The following is a 16668-nucleotide window of genomic DNA, read 5'->3' on the forward strand; positions in this document are numbered from 1 at the left end:
CTCTTCTTCTCTCTCCTTTTTCTCTGCTCAGTTCCACCCTCCTTCTGGGTGGGGCAGGGAACCTGGAACTTCCCTTCTCCTAGGGACCACCCAGTTACAGATGGATGGATGGATGGATGGGTGGATGGGTGGATGGGTGGATGGATGGATGGACGGATGGATGCACGGATGGATAACCAAACACTCTATATTTGTGGGGTTTTGTTTTTGTTTTTGTTTTACAGTATACCTCCTACATATTATTAATTCATAGGGCACAACTCTATGTACTAGGTATTATCATTATTCCCATTTTCCAGGAAACTGAAACACAAGAGAGCACAGGGAATTGACCCAAAGTCACATAAGCAATAAGTTGTGATGCTGGGATCCCAACCAGGACAGTCCAGATCCAAAGTCCATGATTTTATCCACCCGCCAATTTGCCATTCACTAGATGAGAATCTGAAGCACTGGTCAGCTGAAAGTCCAAAGTCAAACTGCTAGTATGTAATGAGGCCAGGTCATATCCTATCTGCCTTCAGGAAATAATTGGAAACTGTGCCACAAGGGAAGGTCAGCCCTTCTATATCTAACTGAGTAGTACGTTCACTCGTTACCAATAAGAAATGAACGTCACACTTTCAAGGCCTCTGGAGCTCTTTGCCATGTCATGTTCGCATATATTCCACTACTAGAATCTAAAGCCTCCAGGGTGAAGAGCATGTCATATTCTATTATATCCCCAAGTCTTCCTGAGAGCCTACTGAAGGAGAAGGAAAAAGGAAAAAACAGCCTGAAGCCAAAGCACTTAGGACAAAATACATCATTTGACTTTGTATTGATCATCCTCATGGAGCAAGTGATGACAATTAGAAAGTTAAGCATAATTATCCAATGTTTACTTAAGTGCTTTGTACAGAGCAAAACCATCCAACCCAATAAACACACACAGATCCTTGTATTGTCTGCAGAGATGGTTCACAGCACTCGTTACATAGTCCTGAAACTGTCAGAACTGTGTTCTAGTGTTGCACCTTTGCTTACCTACTGTGTACAATATTTTTCTTCTAGGCACCAAATGAGAAAAAACTCTAGTAACTTCAGGTATAAACTGAAATTGTGCTTCAGGATTCCTGTGGATGGAAAGGGTGAGAACAAAGAGATGAAATTTGTGAAACATCTAGTAACTTGATAAATATGAGGGTTTTGTACAAAATTTAAAGGGACATAGACTACAATTGCTACTTGCTTTTATTGATACAGCAATTATCTTAGAAGTTGGACAAAATTAAATATATTTTTTGAGAAAGGAGCTTGACTTAAGTGAGAAGTGAGGGGCCGTCAGGTCATGCGCCTTGAAAACAAATTGTTTTCAAGATGTTGCTACTGTCCTTTATCCAATACATTGGGGGAAGAAAAGCTTTTTTTTTTCCCAAAAAAAAAAACTAAAAAAAAAATTTTTTTCCCATTGAAATGTACACAAACCATTTCCAGTCCTTTTCTCTCCTCATAACAAAAGCAGTAGTCATAGCCAAAACCCTAGAATATAATAAACAATAGATGGAATAAGATTACCATTCTCTTTAAAAAACAAGCCTAGGGGTTGCAGAGAAGACATTTAAAAGGAAGTGGAGCAGAAGAAAAGCGAAAATTTTACTGTTTCCCAGTAAGTACTTTGCCTTACTCCAATTTTTATGTATAAGTTTGGCTACTGGTCATATAAATACAAAAAGGTAAATAGTGTCACTCCACTCTCTTGAGAAAACTCCAAATTCTGTGTAATTACAGGGCCAGGAGACAGATAACACCAGCCTAGGGGTTAGAGACTTGTTTGCCTTTTTGTTATCACCCGTCACAATTTGCTGGGAAGGTAAGAAAACACTCTGTTTATCTGAATTCATGGCAATCTCTAACTCCAACTTTTAGAAACTTCAAGGTTTGACTGTGACTCTGTTGGCAGTGTCTAATAAATTGCTTTGTAAATGAACCAGACAACACTGATTGATTATGTTGTACAATATGGCATTAGTAAAAAGAGGAAAGAATTTCTTCCCTGAAATTGAATTTTAGCTCCCTATGAGCCTCTTTCCCAAGAAAACCAATGGAAATTAGGTCAGTCTAACTATAGCCTCACCATAAAATCTAGAATGCATAGATAATGTTTTATTTTGTATCCATGGCATGGTTTTCTGTGTTCAGACTTTAAAGCTCTTTCTAGAAGGTGACCATGAAACATGAGCCAATTGGATGGGTAGAGAAGCTCAGCATAGCAGTGACAAACTCGAATGTGAAGTGGAGCAGTAAAGCAGAGTTGATAATCTAAGCAACTCAGTGTCTGCTTTCTCTTCAGTGATCTGAATGAATCAAATCAGAACTGCCTCTGCTGTGTGTGGCAGGTGCGGACTATCTGAAGAGCTGCAATTATGAACATCTGCTATCTGGCCAGGTATAGCTAGTTTTCTTCAAACCAAGATATAGTTCGTGACTCTTGAACTGAGTCACCAATATTTACAAGCAAAGAATCAAATCTGCAACACCCAAATGAAACCAGATTCGCCAGCTTCATTTTTTTTTTTTAAGATAGATTGTCCAGTGGAGAGAGCATTTTCTGACTCTGAAGTTTTGAGTCTGAATGATGAAGCTCCCAGAAGAAAACAGCTTAGGCCAAGTGCTGATGTAAGTGAGCACTGAGTAGGAATGAAAATTAAATTATCCAGATGAGAATTTTCCATTTAAAGTTGTCAATACACAAACAGTGGTACAACAGCTGATAGTCTATCGAATAAAACGAAGAAATATTATGTGTAGCGTTAAAGACCCCAATTCTCTTCCACATTTTTAAATGTCATGGCTGGGCCCTCCCTGGTGGTACAACCAATTAAATTGCAGCGCTATGAAGCTACCCACAGCCACTGCAGCAGGAGTTCGATTCTTGGCCCGGGAGCTGATCCACATGGCGCAGCAGACTTCTCCTGCCTTGCCCACTGCTCCCCTCAGCAGTGTATTTTAGCCAGCCTGCCTGTTCTGCTCCCCACTCTGTCTCAAGAGAATCCTCTCACTCCCTGCACCTCTGACCTATATGCCATTTTTGCATGCATACATATATAAATCTAAAAAAATAATAATAAAGTATTATGTCTAAGTGATTAAAATATGGCAAGGTTCACACCTTAGGCACTTTCTTAAGGTGTTTTATCCAGTTAGAAACATTTTGTGGAAAATCATTTACTATCCAGTAAGTTTTCCTGTTTCCAAGATTAAAAAGCCTGTTCTGCCATCCCAGCAGGCAAAGACTGTTTAAGTTACTAGATAAGAAAGTTGTTATTGATTCTATTATTTTTCCTCTTTCTGACTCCCAGTAGTCTAAAGGGAGTTTGTCAGGCCAAGAATGATTTTATAAAAAGGAGTAGTCGTTATTGTTGTAACTGGCCTCATTGTGACAGATGGGATCCTAGTGTTTTCTCACTGCCCTTTACTCGGGAGCGAGGAGAACAGAAAGCAAACAACCAAGAAACCAACACACGCGTAGTAATCTGGATTTCTCAGCGCTGAGCAGACCACTTGGAAATCAAATACTGGCCTCCTCCTCAATGCCCCTTTTAGCCCATTGTTGTTAACCAGTTTAACATTCCCTTATCACATGCTCATGAGGGCAGAATTAAATGGAATTAGCTGCAAATTATATAAAATTCATTTACCTTTAAAGGAAGCTATTTAGTCATGTTCAGTGTAGAGAGAGTATAGCATTAAGACACAAGTTAATGGTACTGCCTGGAGATGAATCAATTTGCTTTCGTTTTATTACCTCCCATTATTTGCTCTTATGTGTTAGCTACTGTAGCTGGAAATGCTCAGGTCAACTTTGCTGAGCCCACACTGGAGTCCCATTAACATCCCAAGGAGAGTCCCACTCTCAGCAGGAGTAAACACAATAATAAAATAAGATCATGTTCATCCTCTCTAATGTCCTTCAATACACACGTGCACGTGCATGTACATGTGTGTACGTGTGTATACATACACCCGTACATTTATACACACGCATGGATGCGTACATGTATGCATACATACATATATTATAGTATTGGTGGATATGTATGATAAAAGAAAACCTATGGAAATATTCAGGATTTATATGTGTTATATTCATGTAGAAATTTAATGTTTTCTGCACTGACTTGAGCATTTTTCCTTATACTTCCTCATTCAAAACTCGCAACAAACTAATGATGTACTGACACATTTTTACTTGAATTTTCATGCCTCATGTTTGTTTGCTAAAAGTATGGGCTCCTGCTATCAAATAATATGTAGTTTAAATGTTTGCTGGGGGCCCTCCTTGGTGGCACAATGAGTTAAAGCACAGCACTACGAGGCTATCCACAGCTACTGCAGTTTGATTTCCGGCCAGGAAGCTCACCCACATGGCCCAACAGACCTCTCCTGATCCTGACCCACTTGCTGCTCCCCTCAGCTGTGCATTTCAGTCCATCTGCCTGTTCTGCTCCCCGTTCTTTCTCTGGTAAATCCTCTCACCCTCTGTACTCTGTTATTTTTGAATACATAAATAAATAAATCTTTTAAAAACAAATAAATAAATGCTAGCATTGTCAGTCTCAGTTCATCTTGTACATAAGAATGACCTTGTGTTTAAAATGCAAATTCTCAAGCCCATGCTTTGCTTAGTAGGTGTGGGACTGGACTCAGAAATTTGCATTTTATAAGCGTCCCAGTAGTTTTGATGTACATGATGGTACATAAATCACACTTCCAGGAATATTATAAATCCAAGTTATTGGATTGGCTAGGAGTCTGTAATTTGATGGGATTTGCCTAAAAGTAAATGTGTTGCAACATGTAACTGGAGAAAACAATGTAAAGGCATTCAAATACAGCTTCTCTCTGCACAACAATCCACTGATAAGAGCTGTCTACCTAAGAAAGAATTATTAATGGGAAAGTTCAATGAAGTTAAGACCAGAGTCAAACAAGCAGCTTTTACTTTAATCGCTGCAGAATGGGGTACAGAGCTACCCTGGGCAGCCCAGAGTAAGGACCTTTCATGATACAGGTCTGAGTTTGAAACTGACTCCATCAACTTAATGCCCCTAGATTTCTAATTTGAACACTTTAATATGGGATTTAGGTTTGGGAGAGACCCAGAGGACTCACTTTCACAGAGGTTTTCCTGAATCCTCATAAAGAAGGTCAGGCTTACACCTTCCTGAACTAGAGAAAGCAGGAATGGAGCAGGATTCTAGTCTGCTCCAACCAGACACTAGAGCTTCCCTTCCTCTCGGAAAACTCAGTGAGATAGTCTCTGGCTGTCAGACACATCTACAGTCCACTCCTCTGGGGTAGATCAGGCCTTTTTAGCTGTGATCAGCTCACTCCCTTCAAGACATTCAAATGTTCCTATATACAGAAAAGGAGATGCCTGAGACATCCGTGTGATGTATTAAGCATGAAGGGTGGAAGCCAGTGGTATCCAGCTTTCCCCAACCCCTCGATCCTCTTCAAGCAGGGTCTCACAGGGGGCTTATTCCCCTAAAACACAGGTATCCACGCACCCAGCACTTCCTCCAACTGTCCTGAATATCCTTTTCCAGACCAACCTATGTGGGAATGTCTTTAGGCATGGGTTTATGGCAATGGCTCCAAAATTCCTTTGAGAGTAGTACTGACTGATCAAAAATGAAGTTTTTATTGAAAAGCACTGTAGGGCCCTCCGTGGTGGCGCAGCGGGTTGGAGTGCTGCACTGCAAAGCTACCAAGCCATGGCCGCTTGGCGAGTTCGATCCCAGCCCCGGAGGTGACCAACATGGTTCAGCAGACCTCTTGTCTCACTGGCTGCTCCCCTCAGCAATGTGCTTTGTTGACCTGTCTGTCCTGCTCCCCACTCTGTCTCTGGTGAAGCCTCTCACTGCCCCTGCACCTCTGGCCTGTACACCATTTCTGTATGCATAAATAAAATCTTTTTAAAAAAGCAATGCTAGGGAAGTGCATTAAGAAAGGAAGAGATGGCTATTTATTGCATATGTATAAATTCAAGAATATTAGGCATTTTGTCTCACTGAATTCTCAAAAAACAAATGTTAAAAAGTCCTTCGTATGAAAGGGACTACAGCATCTCTGTAGTCCCAACTTCTCTAAGCATCACATCTGAAAATATGAGGCTTGTGCCTTCTAACAATTCTAAATAAGGCAAATGAACGCAGAGTACTAGAGTCTGCCCTAGAAATCTCTCTCCAAGTTAGCTTTCTCCACTAATCAACATTCCTGATGGATTTTCCTGATGATCACCACATTATTTTCTAGATGTAGTAGATAGCTTCCAAGTTAATAGTTGAATGTCCTTCAGTGTTTCCAAGAATGCTGCCAGGCTTCTACTCTATGATTTCTCTAATCTACCTTTGCCTATGCTAAGACAATCACAGTGTGAAATGATTTATTACTTAAGAGTGTTACATATTAAGAAGCTACACAAACATAGTGGATTCTCTTGAGTATTAAATATTGTAAAATGTTTCTGGCAGAAGGCCATGAAATATCCTATTTTTTAAAAACTGTACTATACAAAATGGATTATGATAATTTTCTAACACATTCTTTTCCAAAATTTTGTATTTTGTAAATTTTCCAATTTACTAAATCATAAAAATTTCCATAAAGGAGGCCTCCCTGGGGCACAGGGGTTAAAGTCAGCACTATCAAGCTATCGCCAGCCTCTGCAAACTGAGTTTGATCCCCAGCCAGGAAGCTGACCCACATGGGGCAGCAGACCTCTTTGTCTGCCCTCTGCTCCCCTCAGCAGTGTATTTCAGTAGATTTGCCTGTCCTGCTCCCCACTCTGTCTCTGGTGAATCTTCTCACCACCCCCATACCTCTGTCTTACACCCCAGTTCTTGTATGGATAAATAAAGTAAATCTTTTATTTAAAAAAATTCCATAAAGGTCAGCAGTGATGCTGCTGAAAATTGTGCTAACTCATATAGTAAATTAAACATTTGTGCTCTCATCCTACTTCATATGTTGAAACTTAATCACCGACAGGAACTTTGGGAGATGAGTAAGTCCTTTGTCCCATACTACCATGTGAAGGAAGACACAGTGAAAAGATCGCCACTTATGAACTAGGAAGTCAGTGTTCACCAGTGTTCACTGAATCTGAATCTGCTTGTACCTTATTCATGGCTTCCCAGCTTCCATACTGTGAGAAAGAAAGTTTTTTGTTTATAAGCCAAAACATAGATAAATTTCTAGATTTCTTGAATTCCTACTATATAGCAGCTAATACAATGTCATGGCCAAGAGAATGGATTCTAAATACAGACCACTTGGGCTGGGGTCTAAATTCTCTCACTTTACTAAATGTGATTCTGGGCAAGTTACTTAAGATCACTATGCCTCAGTTTATTCCATCACTAAATAGCAGTAATACCTTGTTGGATTTTAGTGAGGACTAATATATGTAAAATTCTTGAAAAAGTGCATGGCTTTCTATGTTTGCTACTATTAGTCTTTAGTAATATGGGGCAGAACTCTTGTTTCCACTTTATAAATGAGGACAGGGAAGACTAGTGGAATTATACATAGAACTTGCCAAGAGATACACAACTTTTGCAGTGCACAGACAGATTTGGAAGATGAGCATTTGCAGATCCTAGGAGTTTTCTATTGTGCACCAAAGCCAGAATGCAGTTCTACTATTGGGTTTTTGTCACTCATGAGGTTGCAGATAGGCACATAGTGTCGGCTAGATAGGTATTTGATGGATAAATATTATTGAAAATATCCATCCTTCCCACCAGTAAACCATGAAAGGCAGGACAGTTCTGGAAGGTAGCTGGAGTGACCAGGAAGTGTGGGTTAAGCCTTCTCTAGTCTCCGGCAGGAACCTAGAGGTAAGAAAATGTTCTCAGGAGAACAAAGGATTAGTCACAGGAAATCGTGATGGGGGTGGGGGTGGAGAGCAGAGAAAATTAATATCAATGCAAGCAAGGAGCTGGTTATCCAGGGCTAAGATGAGAAGGGAATGGCAAGGGCTTGGACTCTGGAGATGGAAAACCTCTGGATTATGAAACAGAGATGGAGCATGGGTGAGAGTGGGCAAAAGGGTGGTGGGAAGCCTGGCATGAACCCCAGGGGTGCTGGGAAGAGGCAAGCAGGGGGCTTAGACCCTTTGACATCTCAATTTCCCTTAACACTTTTCATTTCAGCTGCAAAATAAACCGAAGACCTCAGGAGAATTAAACAGAAAAGTGGGAAGGAAAGTGTTGGCTTCTGGGGGATGTCACTGTTGGGGAGCAAGCACTAAGCAGGGGGTCAGGGGACTGTGCACAGTCCTGGAGGCACAAAACCTGCGGTGTTGTCCTTAAAGCTCTTCCTCTATCGCCATAGAGTTGGCCTGTCTGTAATGGGCAGTAAAACTGAATTCTTAGGCTGTGCTTACCTGAACAGTTGTGATGGGGAGGAGCTGATCCTCTGGAAAATAATTTCAACTCCACTTATTTAGCTGGCTTGTTTTGTTCTCAGAATCCATAGGAAGACTTTAACTCAAAGTCTGACATAATCTCCTGAAGCCATTGGCTTTTCCTAGCATGCTTTTGGATTTGGTGCCAGACTGAGGAAATCTGGAAGGCAGGAATCATTCCCCCTGGGGGAACTAAAAACTGGCCTGTATTAAGTGCCCACAGGAGAAAATGGTCCAGTACAGAAAGTCAAAGTAAATCAAAGCAGGAGTGATCTCATGAGATTCCCAGTATCACTTGTATTCATTTTTCAACTCAGGCTATATTCTAATTTTATTTTTAACTGCAAATGCGAAAAACTAACTGGCTGTCATAGGTTAAATTCCATACAAACTCATCCTGAACACATCCTTGAAAGAGGCTCACCTGTTTTTGTGTTGTTTTGTTTTTCCTGTGTAATGGATACATCAGCTTCAAAGTACTTATTCTTGCCAAGCAACGTTCAGCCCTTGACCTGCCTACGTTTCCACTGAGGAGACTCAGCCACTCACCAAGAACAAGGTAACCTGTGTTCCCCTGGCTGCCAACCGCGTCTCAGGAAGGGAACAGGGGAAGAGGGCCGGCCAGGACCTCCAGTATCAGCGAGGGCTATCAGGACGTCCTGCTAATAAACGACTTTTTCACTGTCCACACTATAATTGGTTTACAGCCTTTTTTGTTTATTTATCCATAAGAGCTGTTAAATGACTCGGGAAGGCGCGGGCTTAATGGCTCGGTATCGCTCCTGGACCTGTGGGCGTCAGCGGGGGATTCAGAGCGGAAGCGCACTTCACCTGTAATGGACCTGGCTATTTTATGGTACCAGGAGCTATATCCACTGAAGAAACACAACAAATGGCCTTGTTCTGCGAAGGGGTCGACCACGGGGTGCGGCTTTTTAGATGGACATACATTATAATGAGCCAAACCAAAGATCCTGTTCGTTTTCTCCCACTTCATTAGAGTAACAGCAGTAAGTGGCTATTTGACCTTTGTTTTCCCGGTCTTTTCTTTCTGTAGCGGGCTCCCGAAAATGCTAATTTTGCAAGGGTGGCCCTGCCTCCAGTGAACAACTTCGGCAACCTCCTCCCCCATTTTTCTGTCCAGCTGGGGGTTGACAGCTTTTTGCAGCCAGAGCTGTGGGCGGACAGGCTTTCTGCTGAGAGCTTCTTTTCCTTCTGCGGAGCCTAGCGAAAATAGTAAATGAGAGCAAATGAAGCATCGAAATGGAGACCAATTTACAGAAATGTGCAATTAGACGAGAAGTGCAAAGTAAACACTCTGGGTCGGGGGTGGCAGTTAAGGCGTGGAGGAGAGGGAGGACCTCGGCGGAGTCGGGGGGGAGGGGGCTGCTGTTGCAGCGGAGTGGAGGGAAGGAGGAGCGGGGAGAAGAAATGGGGGGTGAGGGGGGGGAGTGGCGATCTTTGATCCAAGACTAGCTCGCTGCCCGCTCATAACCGCGTCGCCAAGTCAACCCATGGTGATCTGGCAGATTATCTCCGAGGGTCAACACGCCGCGACCGGGCAACCCTGCTCAGGCCCTGCCCTCCTGATCGATGTGGTCACTAGCGGCCAGGGCGATAGCGTCCTGTCCTGTCCTCCGCTGCCGTCACGAACAATGGGCTCATTGAGCTGGCTTGCAGAGATTAGGTATGCAGGTCCCAAGGCCCTTGACTCCTGGCCCCCAAGACCACAGGTGGTCCTTTTCCCTGAAGGAATAGTCAGCTCTGCTCCCAGCCTCCGGTTCCTTCAGTCTGCCTTTGGGTGAGAAGCGGGCAGTAAAGATGGGTCCCTGAGCAAGCGGGTTCCCAGACGGGAAAAGACCATCGGTGCCCAGGGCTAATGTTGAGATCCCACCAACATTTCACAAGAGAAGGAATCTTCAGAAAACTCTGAATTTCCAACTGACTTTGTTTTTTAACGAAAATGAAGAGATTTCTGAGTAGCTCGTTCAGTCCTTACTCATTTAACGCCAATATTTCCACTAAGAAAAAAAATATGTTAATATCTACCTGGCAAAGGACTGGGCATCGTTTGTGGTTTAGGAAAGTCAGGTTGCAGTGATTGCCTCATTGGTTTGTTCATTGTTCATTGTTGTTCAACCCCACTTTTGCTGAAAATTTTCTGCAAAGGTGTCCAATTTTTGTGCACTCCCTCTCCTTTGCTATTGACAAATATGGTCATATTGGCAGAAGCAGGTGGAGGTTGTGCTAGATGCAGGGCAGCTGGGTGGGCACCTATGTGCAGACTCAGGTCAGCGCAGGAGGACACTGCCACCCTGAGATAGTGTGGACCATGAGGTCCAAAAAAGCAGTCTATTTAAGACCCCAGAGTGCCCAGAAGTTGCTGAATGGGTGGAAACATCCAAGGATCGACATTGTCACTTATGCCAGCCATCCCCTCCCATCTCCCAGCCACAAGAGGAGATGCTACTTCCTTTCACCCCGGCTACTGAGCTGGTCCAAAAAGCCCCAATTTCACTAAGTAAGAACAATAATTTAAAAATAAAAGACACTGTAAATGCTTATGAAGTTCTAATTGCATTCCAGAAATTTCATCTCAGCCACAGATAAAAACTTAAGGAATGCTGGATCTTTGTTGTATTGGCTCACTGACATGATTGGTGGGTGTGTACATATTTCGAACATAAAATAGAACCCACAATTTCTGATTTGCAGAGGTCTGCAATCTTTTTAAACCGCCTCCTTTGACAGCTAAAAAAAAAAAGCCCGTTGGTATACAAACGCGATATAGCTATATTTATAAATTACATTAAGCAACCAGCATATTGTGTGCTGTTGTCAAACATACAAGGAAAACAAATCTTTAAAGTGCCATAAAAAAAATTGTCTATAAATGAGTAGGAGTTCTGGTCTTTTCCTGCGCGCCTCACTTTGGAGAGCACTAGCCGCTCCGCAAGCGTGTGCAGTAAACTCAGCTGAGAGAGAAAAATTGAAACATATGCAGGTGCTCCTAACTACCTGGGCCTTGCTTCTTAAAGTAGTCTGCCAAGCCAATAATGGCTCGGGGCTGAGCCACGTGGGGCACAAGGGAGCCTATGGCGCGGCGACCAGCCAGCCAGTCCCCGCCGTCCGCGGGTTCCCTCTGCGAGCTGAGCGGAGCTGTCAAAGCAAGCTGGGGTGGCTCCAAGGAGCAGGAGCGCCGCGCCAGTTCCCTGCGGGTCCCGAAGCCCGGGCGGCAGCCATGAACGGCGAGGAGCAGTACTACGCCGCTACACAGCTTTACAAGGACCCGTGCGCCTTCCAGCGGGGCCCAGCGCCGGAGTTCAGCACCAGTCCTCCCGCTTGCTTGTACATGGGCCGCCAGCCCCCGCCGCCGCCGCCGCCGCCGCCGCCATTCCCCGGAGCCCTGGGCGCGCTGGAGCAAGGCAGCCCCCCGGACATCTCCCCTTACGAGGTGCCCCCCCTTGCCGACGACCCCTCGGTGGCGCACCTCCACCACCACCTCCCTGCTCAGCTCGCGCTCCCTCACCCGCCCGCCGGGCCCTTCCCGGACGGAGTCGAGTCCGGGCCTCTGGAGGAACCCAGTCGCGTCCAGCTGCCTTTCCCGTGGATGAAATCTACCAAGGCTCACGCGTGGAAAGGCCAGTGGGCAGGTAAGCCTGGATCCACGCCCCCTTTGCCCCCTTCTGCTCTTGCTCCGGCTATCCTGGCGCCCAGCGCTCCCCAGGACCCTCTTCCCTGAGGATGATCCAGGGCCCGAATAAACGATGCAGAAAGCCAACGAGCCCATCCTGCTCAGCTGCACTTTTCTAGTTCAATGCAAACCCTCGAGCTTTCAACCCTTTCTTTCCCTCTGCACTGAATGGCAGGACTCAGTGCTGTCAACGTAGCTCCCTGGTGAGTTCAAGCCATCACACCCTTGAGCTCCTTCTCCGGGGAGGAACAGGCAGCCTGAGAGTAAAAGAAACCGAGTAGGAGTTAAGATGCATCTAACCCGGGTTTGGGCGCTCCTTCGTCGTCCTGGGCTCCTCTTGCCCGGAGGTAACATGGGCGGCTTCAATTGAGAAGAGCAGGCAGTCTCAGGAGCACCCAGGAGATGTAGAAAAGCAGGAAAGAAAAATCAAACCCAACCCTTGCAAAGGTGTCCGGCAGTCAGGGGAGAAGGATCCGGCGCGGGCCTCACAGCAGGTGGAGGACTGGCCCCTCAGCCTCCGTACCAGTCAGCTGAGAGAGGCGGCTGAGGTTCGAGTTTTATTTTTGACCACACAAAAGCGTTTGAACTAGCACCGGGTGCGGTTTCCTAGGAAGTAGGGTTGAAGAAGATACCGTGCACACATGGCGCAGGAAGGCCGGAGCCTCGCGTCGGGGTCCTAGTGCTGGCCTGTAACTGAAGGTCTTCCCGGGAATCCCGAGGCTGAGACGCCGAGCACCCCCCTAGGCTCTTCCCCGTCGGGAGCTGGGAGTTCCGGCGCGGCCTGTGCGCCGCCTTTGCAATATCACCGCTTCCGTGCGGCAGCCACTTCTGGTGGCCCCTGTGCGACAAATAGCTTTTCTTTTCCGTACAACTGACAGCCAAGAGCATGGGAAGGGGGCTTGAGCAGGCGCCCCCTCCTCCCCCAAACCCCCCCACCCCAAGATTTCTCGGTTCCCTTTACAGCCGACCCTGCCTGGCACAGATTCTTGGGCAGCTAGGAAGGGCTTTGGGGATGAGGGTGTTAGGAGCTGGCTTTGAACAAGCAGGGCTCACCCCTCACTGCCTAAATTTCTCCTGAAGGTTGTGTGAAGACTGGAAAGACCCTGAAGCAGGACAGGACTCAGTGGTCCCCACCTCCAGTGAAACCTGGAGACCAAGGGGAGGTAGATGTTTTCCCAGGCCCTCCGTGTACAGTTGGAGCTCGGGCCTTAGAGACTTAGGAAATGCAGGACTCTTGGAAAGGGAAGGTCAGCATCACCCCGCTGGGTCTCTCTGTTGGTAGTTTCACTCCTTTCTCTGTGGCTCCCTTTGACAACCCGCAGGGGACTTGCATTTTGGGTATTCGGCCCTCCTCACAGTTTCCTCAGGAAAAAAGTCAAGGAAGGCCCTAAAATATTTTTCTGACTTGGGATAATTTTCTAACATCCAAAATGGTGTTACCCATGCTTTGGTGGAACTTTGGCTTGAATGGAAGAGCCAGAAAGTAAAACTCGAGAAAATCAGCACCGTAGCCAGGGATCGAGGAACTTTGGAAGGAAACATCTCCGGTAGGAGAGTCGAGTGGAGAGGCCTTTACCAGCGTGTTCTGACTGGAAGCTCAGGCTTTGCAAAAGAAGCCTACTGCCTCCTCTATCCTGAGAGTCGTGTGCTGGGTATTCTACAACCTTGTCCTCTCTGCAAAAGTTCGAAGGAACCGGACCTCAAGGGCGGTTGAAACTGTCGACCTGTTCCTAGCAGGATTTTGCTTCCTGGGAAGAAGTGACCAAAGGGATTTCTTTTGTAGTACCGATAGGAATACTAACAACGGGGATTTCTGAAAATGGAACTGCATTAATCTCACTAGCTCACTCTCCCTTAACTCCCCTCACCCAGCGCCTTGGGGGGGGGGGGTGGCCTAAATCCATAGCTCTAGACATCTACTTATCAGAGTGCAGGTTCCCTGGGGCAATGGACCCCATAGAACTTCAGAAAGACTAGAGTCCAGAGAGGATATAGGTTGATTTTAAGAACTCTGGAGGATCTTTTAACAATATTATTTTAAGTTTCCCTCTAAGACTGAGAAAGGCATGCAAGTGTAAGGCTAGGAGGCTCCACTCCTCACTGCTCTCCCAAGGAACAGTTCTGTTTCCTTACACCTGAACCTCTCTGCCTTGTTTTCTAAACTCCTCCTTTCACCTGGGTGGGGAGAGTACCCTAGTGGGTTAATCCTTCCCCTAAATCTGCTAGCTAGTTTTTCAATGCTCTGAGACTTAGCCCGCAGTCCCAGGAGAAATGCCCCATATCTCTGCCTAAGACAAGTTTACTTAGGCCACTTGCCCAAGGACTGATGGAACAGCAGCATCCCCACCAGATGCAGCAAGCACATTGCCCAGAAAGAAAAAGATCCTGACCTCAACTGCAAACACCTGCATGGGACACTAATCTGCCCAGCCAGGCTGGACAGGCTGCTCCTTAGACTGGCCTTGAAGCTCTGAGACCCGAGCTTTAGACCTCACAGCACACCCTCCTTCAGAGGGCTCCTATTTCCCAGTGGGGTTCAGGCCTCTCCTCCCCCAGTTGCCATCAGCCTCCTCTAAGCCTCCCCAATCTCTCCTATTAGCTTTTGATTGTATTTGGGACTTGTGGCATAGAGCGGCCAGTGACATTTCCTGGAGTTCAGAATAGTTTCCCTTCTTCTCTCCTCGAAGGCAGAAGCCCCTCCACTATTATTAAAATGGCAGTACAGAGAATTTACCTGCTCTCAAGTTGGGGCTGGTTATAATATAGAGATAATATATGACTAAATATAACAATATGTCATAACCTCGGGGCTTTTTACTAGCTGAAGGCCTTTCAAACTGAGGGTTGCAACCAATCAATCCATCAACATGCCAATTTACTGGGTTGAGACCAGCTTTTACAAAGTCATTAAGAATAGATAAAAATTAGGTAGTGTCACATCTCGTAACATTTGGTTTTCTGGCCTGAATATTTTGTGTTGGTTATATATCTGTGTATGGACTGGTTGGAGATCTGAAAAGTATTTCTTTTTTTAAAAAAATATTTATATATTCATACAGAACTGGGTTACAGGCCAGAGGCACAGGGGCGGTGAGAGGAATCACCAAAAACAGAGTGGGGAGCAGAACAGGCAGATAGATGAAGTACACTGCTGGGGGGAGCAGCGGGCGGGTCAGGAGAGGTCTGCCACACCATATAGATCACCTCCCGGGCTGGGGATCGAACTCGCACTGAAGTGGCTGCGGTTGGGCTCGCTTGCAGTGTTGCGCTGAAAGCCTCGACTGCTTTGGAGAAGCCAGCTTTAACCCACTGCACCACCAGGGAGGGCTCCTGAAAACTATTTCTTACTGTGGATTTTTTAAAGTCCAGTACTGAGGGCATGGTATTATCTTGATAGAATCCAGTGGCTTTCTGTACCTATTTTATGCACTTTCATCGGCACCAACCCGAACATCAGTTAAGTGAATTCATCAAGAATCACTGACAGAGTTCAGTTTGACCGCCAAGAAAAATGCATCCTTTCCTAGGGAAGGGTTGCCTTGCGGAATAAGGGTCTGGGGTGGCGGTGGGTGTGGTGGGGGGCGGAGCTCCTAGGATTGTGCTTCACTGGTGGCCGAGGGAGAGAAGATCCAGGGGTCGGGGGCCCGCACTCACTTGCTGTGTCGCCTACAGGCGGCGCCTACCCAGCGGAGCCAGAGGAGAACAAGCGGACGCGTACTGCCTACACTCGCGCGCAGCTGCTGGAGCTGGAAAAGGAGTTCCTATTCAATAAATACATCTCCCGGCCACGCCGGGTGGAGCTGGCCGTTATGCTGAACTTGACCGAGAGACACATTAAGATCTGGTTCCAGAACCGACGCATGAAGTGGAAAAAGGAGGAAGACAAGAAGCGCGGCTGTGGGACAGCGGTCGGGGGTGGTGGAAGCTCTGAGCCGGAGCAGGACTGCGCGGTGACCTCTGGCGAGGAGTTGATGGCACTGCCTCCGCCGCCGCCCCCGGGGGGTGCTGTTCCACCTGCTGTTCCTGTCGCCTCTCGAGAGGGCCGCCTGCCTCCCGGCCTCAGCAAGTCCCCGAAGCCCTCCAGCGTGGTGCCCTTGCTGCCGCAGGAATCCCGGTGAGAGATGGGAGCTCCTCCCTGCCCTGCGCTGCAACCACTCCAGAAGGAGGGAGGAGCGGGCCTAGGACCTTGGATGCGGACCACCGGCCCGGCAGTTCGTTGTGAAGGGAATTGCCCAACCCACATTAGACGGGAGGGGAGAACTGGAGCGCTCCGGCTTCGGCGCCCGGAGGTTGGGGGGGGTGGGGGGTAGTCGCTGGCAGGCCTTCCAGAGGGAGAACTTCTTAATAGGTGAAGTCTCTTCTGGTGATGTTGTTGGGTTGGCTGCTGTTGTAAAGATCTCAGTACTCTGAAAGCCTAGACTGCTTTAGAGAAGCCAGCTCTATCAAAAGACAACAGAGGCTGTACAGTTTGGGACATTCCCCAACAGAAGAGCAGGAAGGAATGCCCAAGTCCACCCCG

At 46.4% G+C, this 16668-nt stretch overlaps 1 protein-coding gene across 1 annotated transcript; it reads left to right on the plus strand.

Annotated features, from left to right (window-relative positions):
* The first annotated feature begins 11688 nt into the window (after nucleotides 1-11688).
* Nucleotides 11689-16333, plus strand: PDX1 (pancreatic and duodenal homeobox 1). The gene is made up of 2 exons (XM_004680168.1): nucleotides 11689-12108; nucleotides 15822-16333. Exons 1-2 carry the CDS (start codon nucleotides 11697-11699, stop codon nucleotides 16265-16267), a joined length of 858 nt encoding a protein of 285 aa, XP_004680225.1. The 5' UTR covers nucleotides 11689-11696; the 3' UTR covers nucleotides 16268-16333.
* Nucleotides 16334-16668: the final 335 nt, after the last annotated feature.

The sequence above is a fragment of the Condylura cristata genome, unplaced genomic scaffold (genome assembly GCF_000260355.1).
Source record: "Condylura cristata isolate star-nosed mole 26May11 unplaced genomic scaffold, ConCri1.0 scaffold00010, whole genome shotgun sequence".
NCBI lineage: Eukaryota > Metazoa > Chordata > Mammalia > Eulipotyphla > Talpidae > Condylura > Condylura cristata.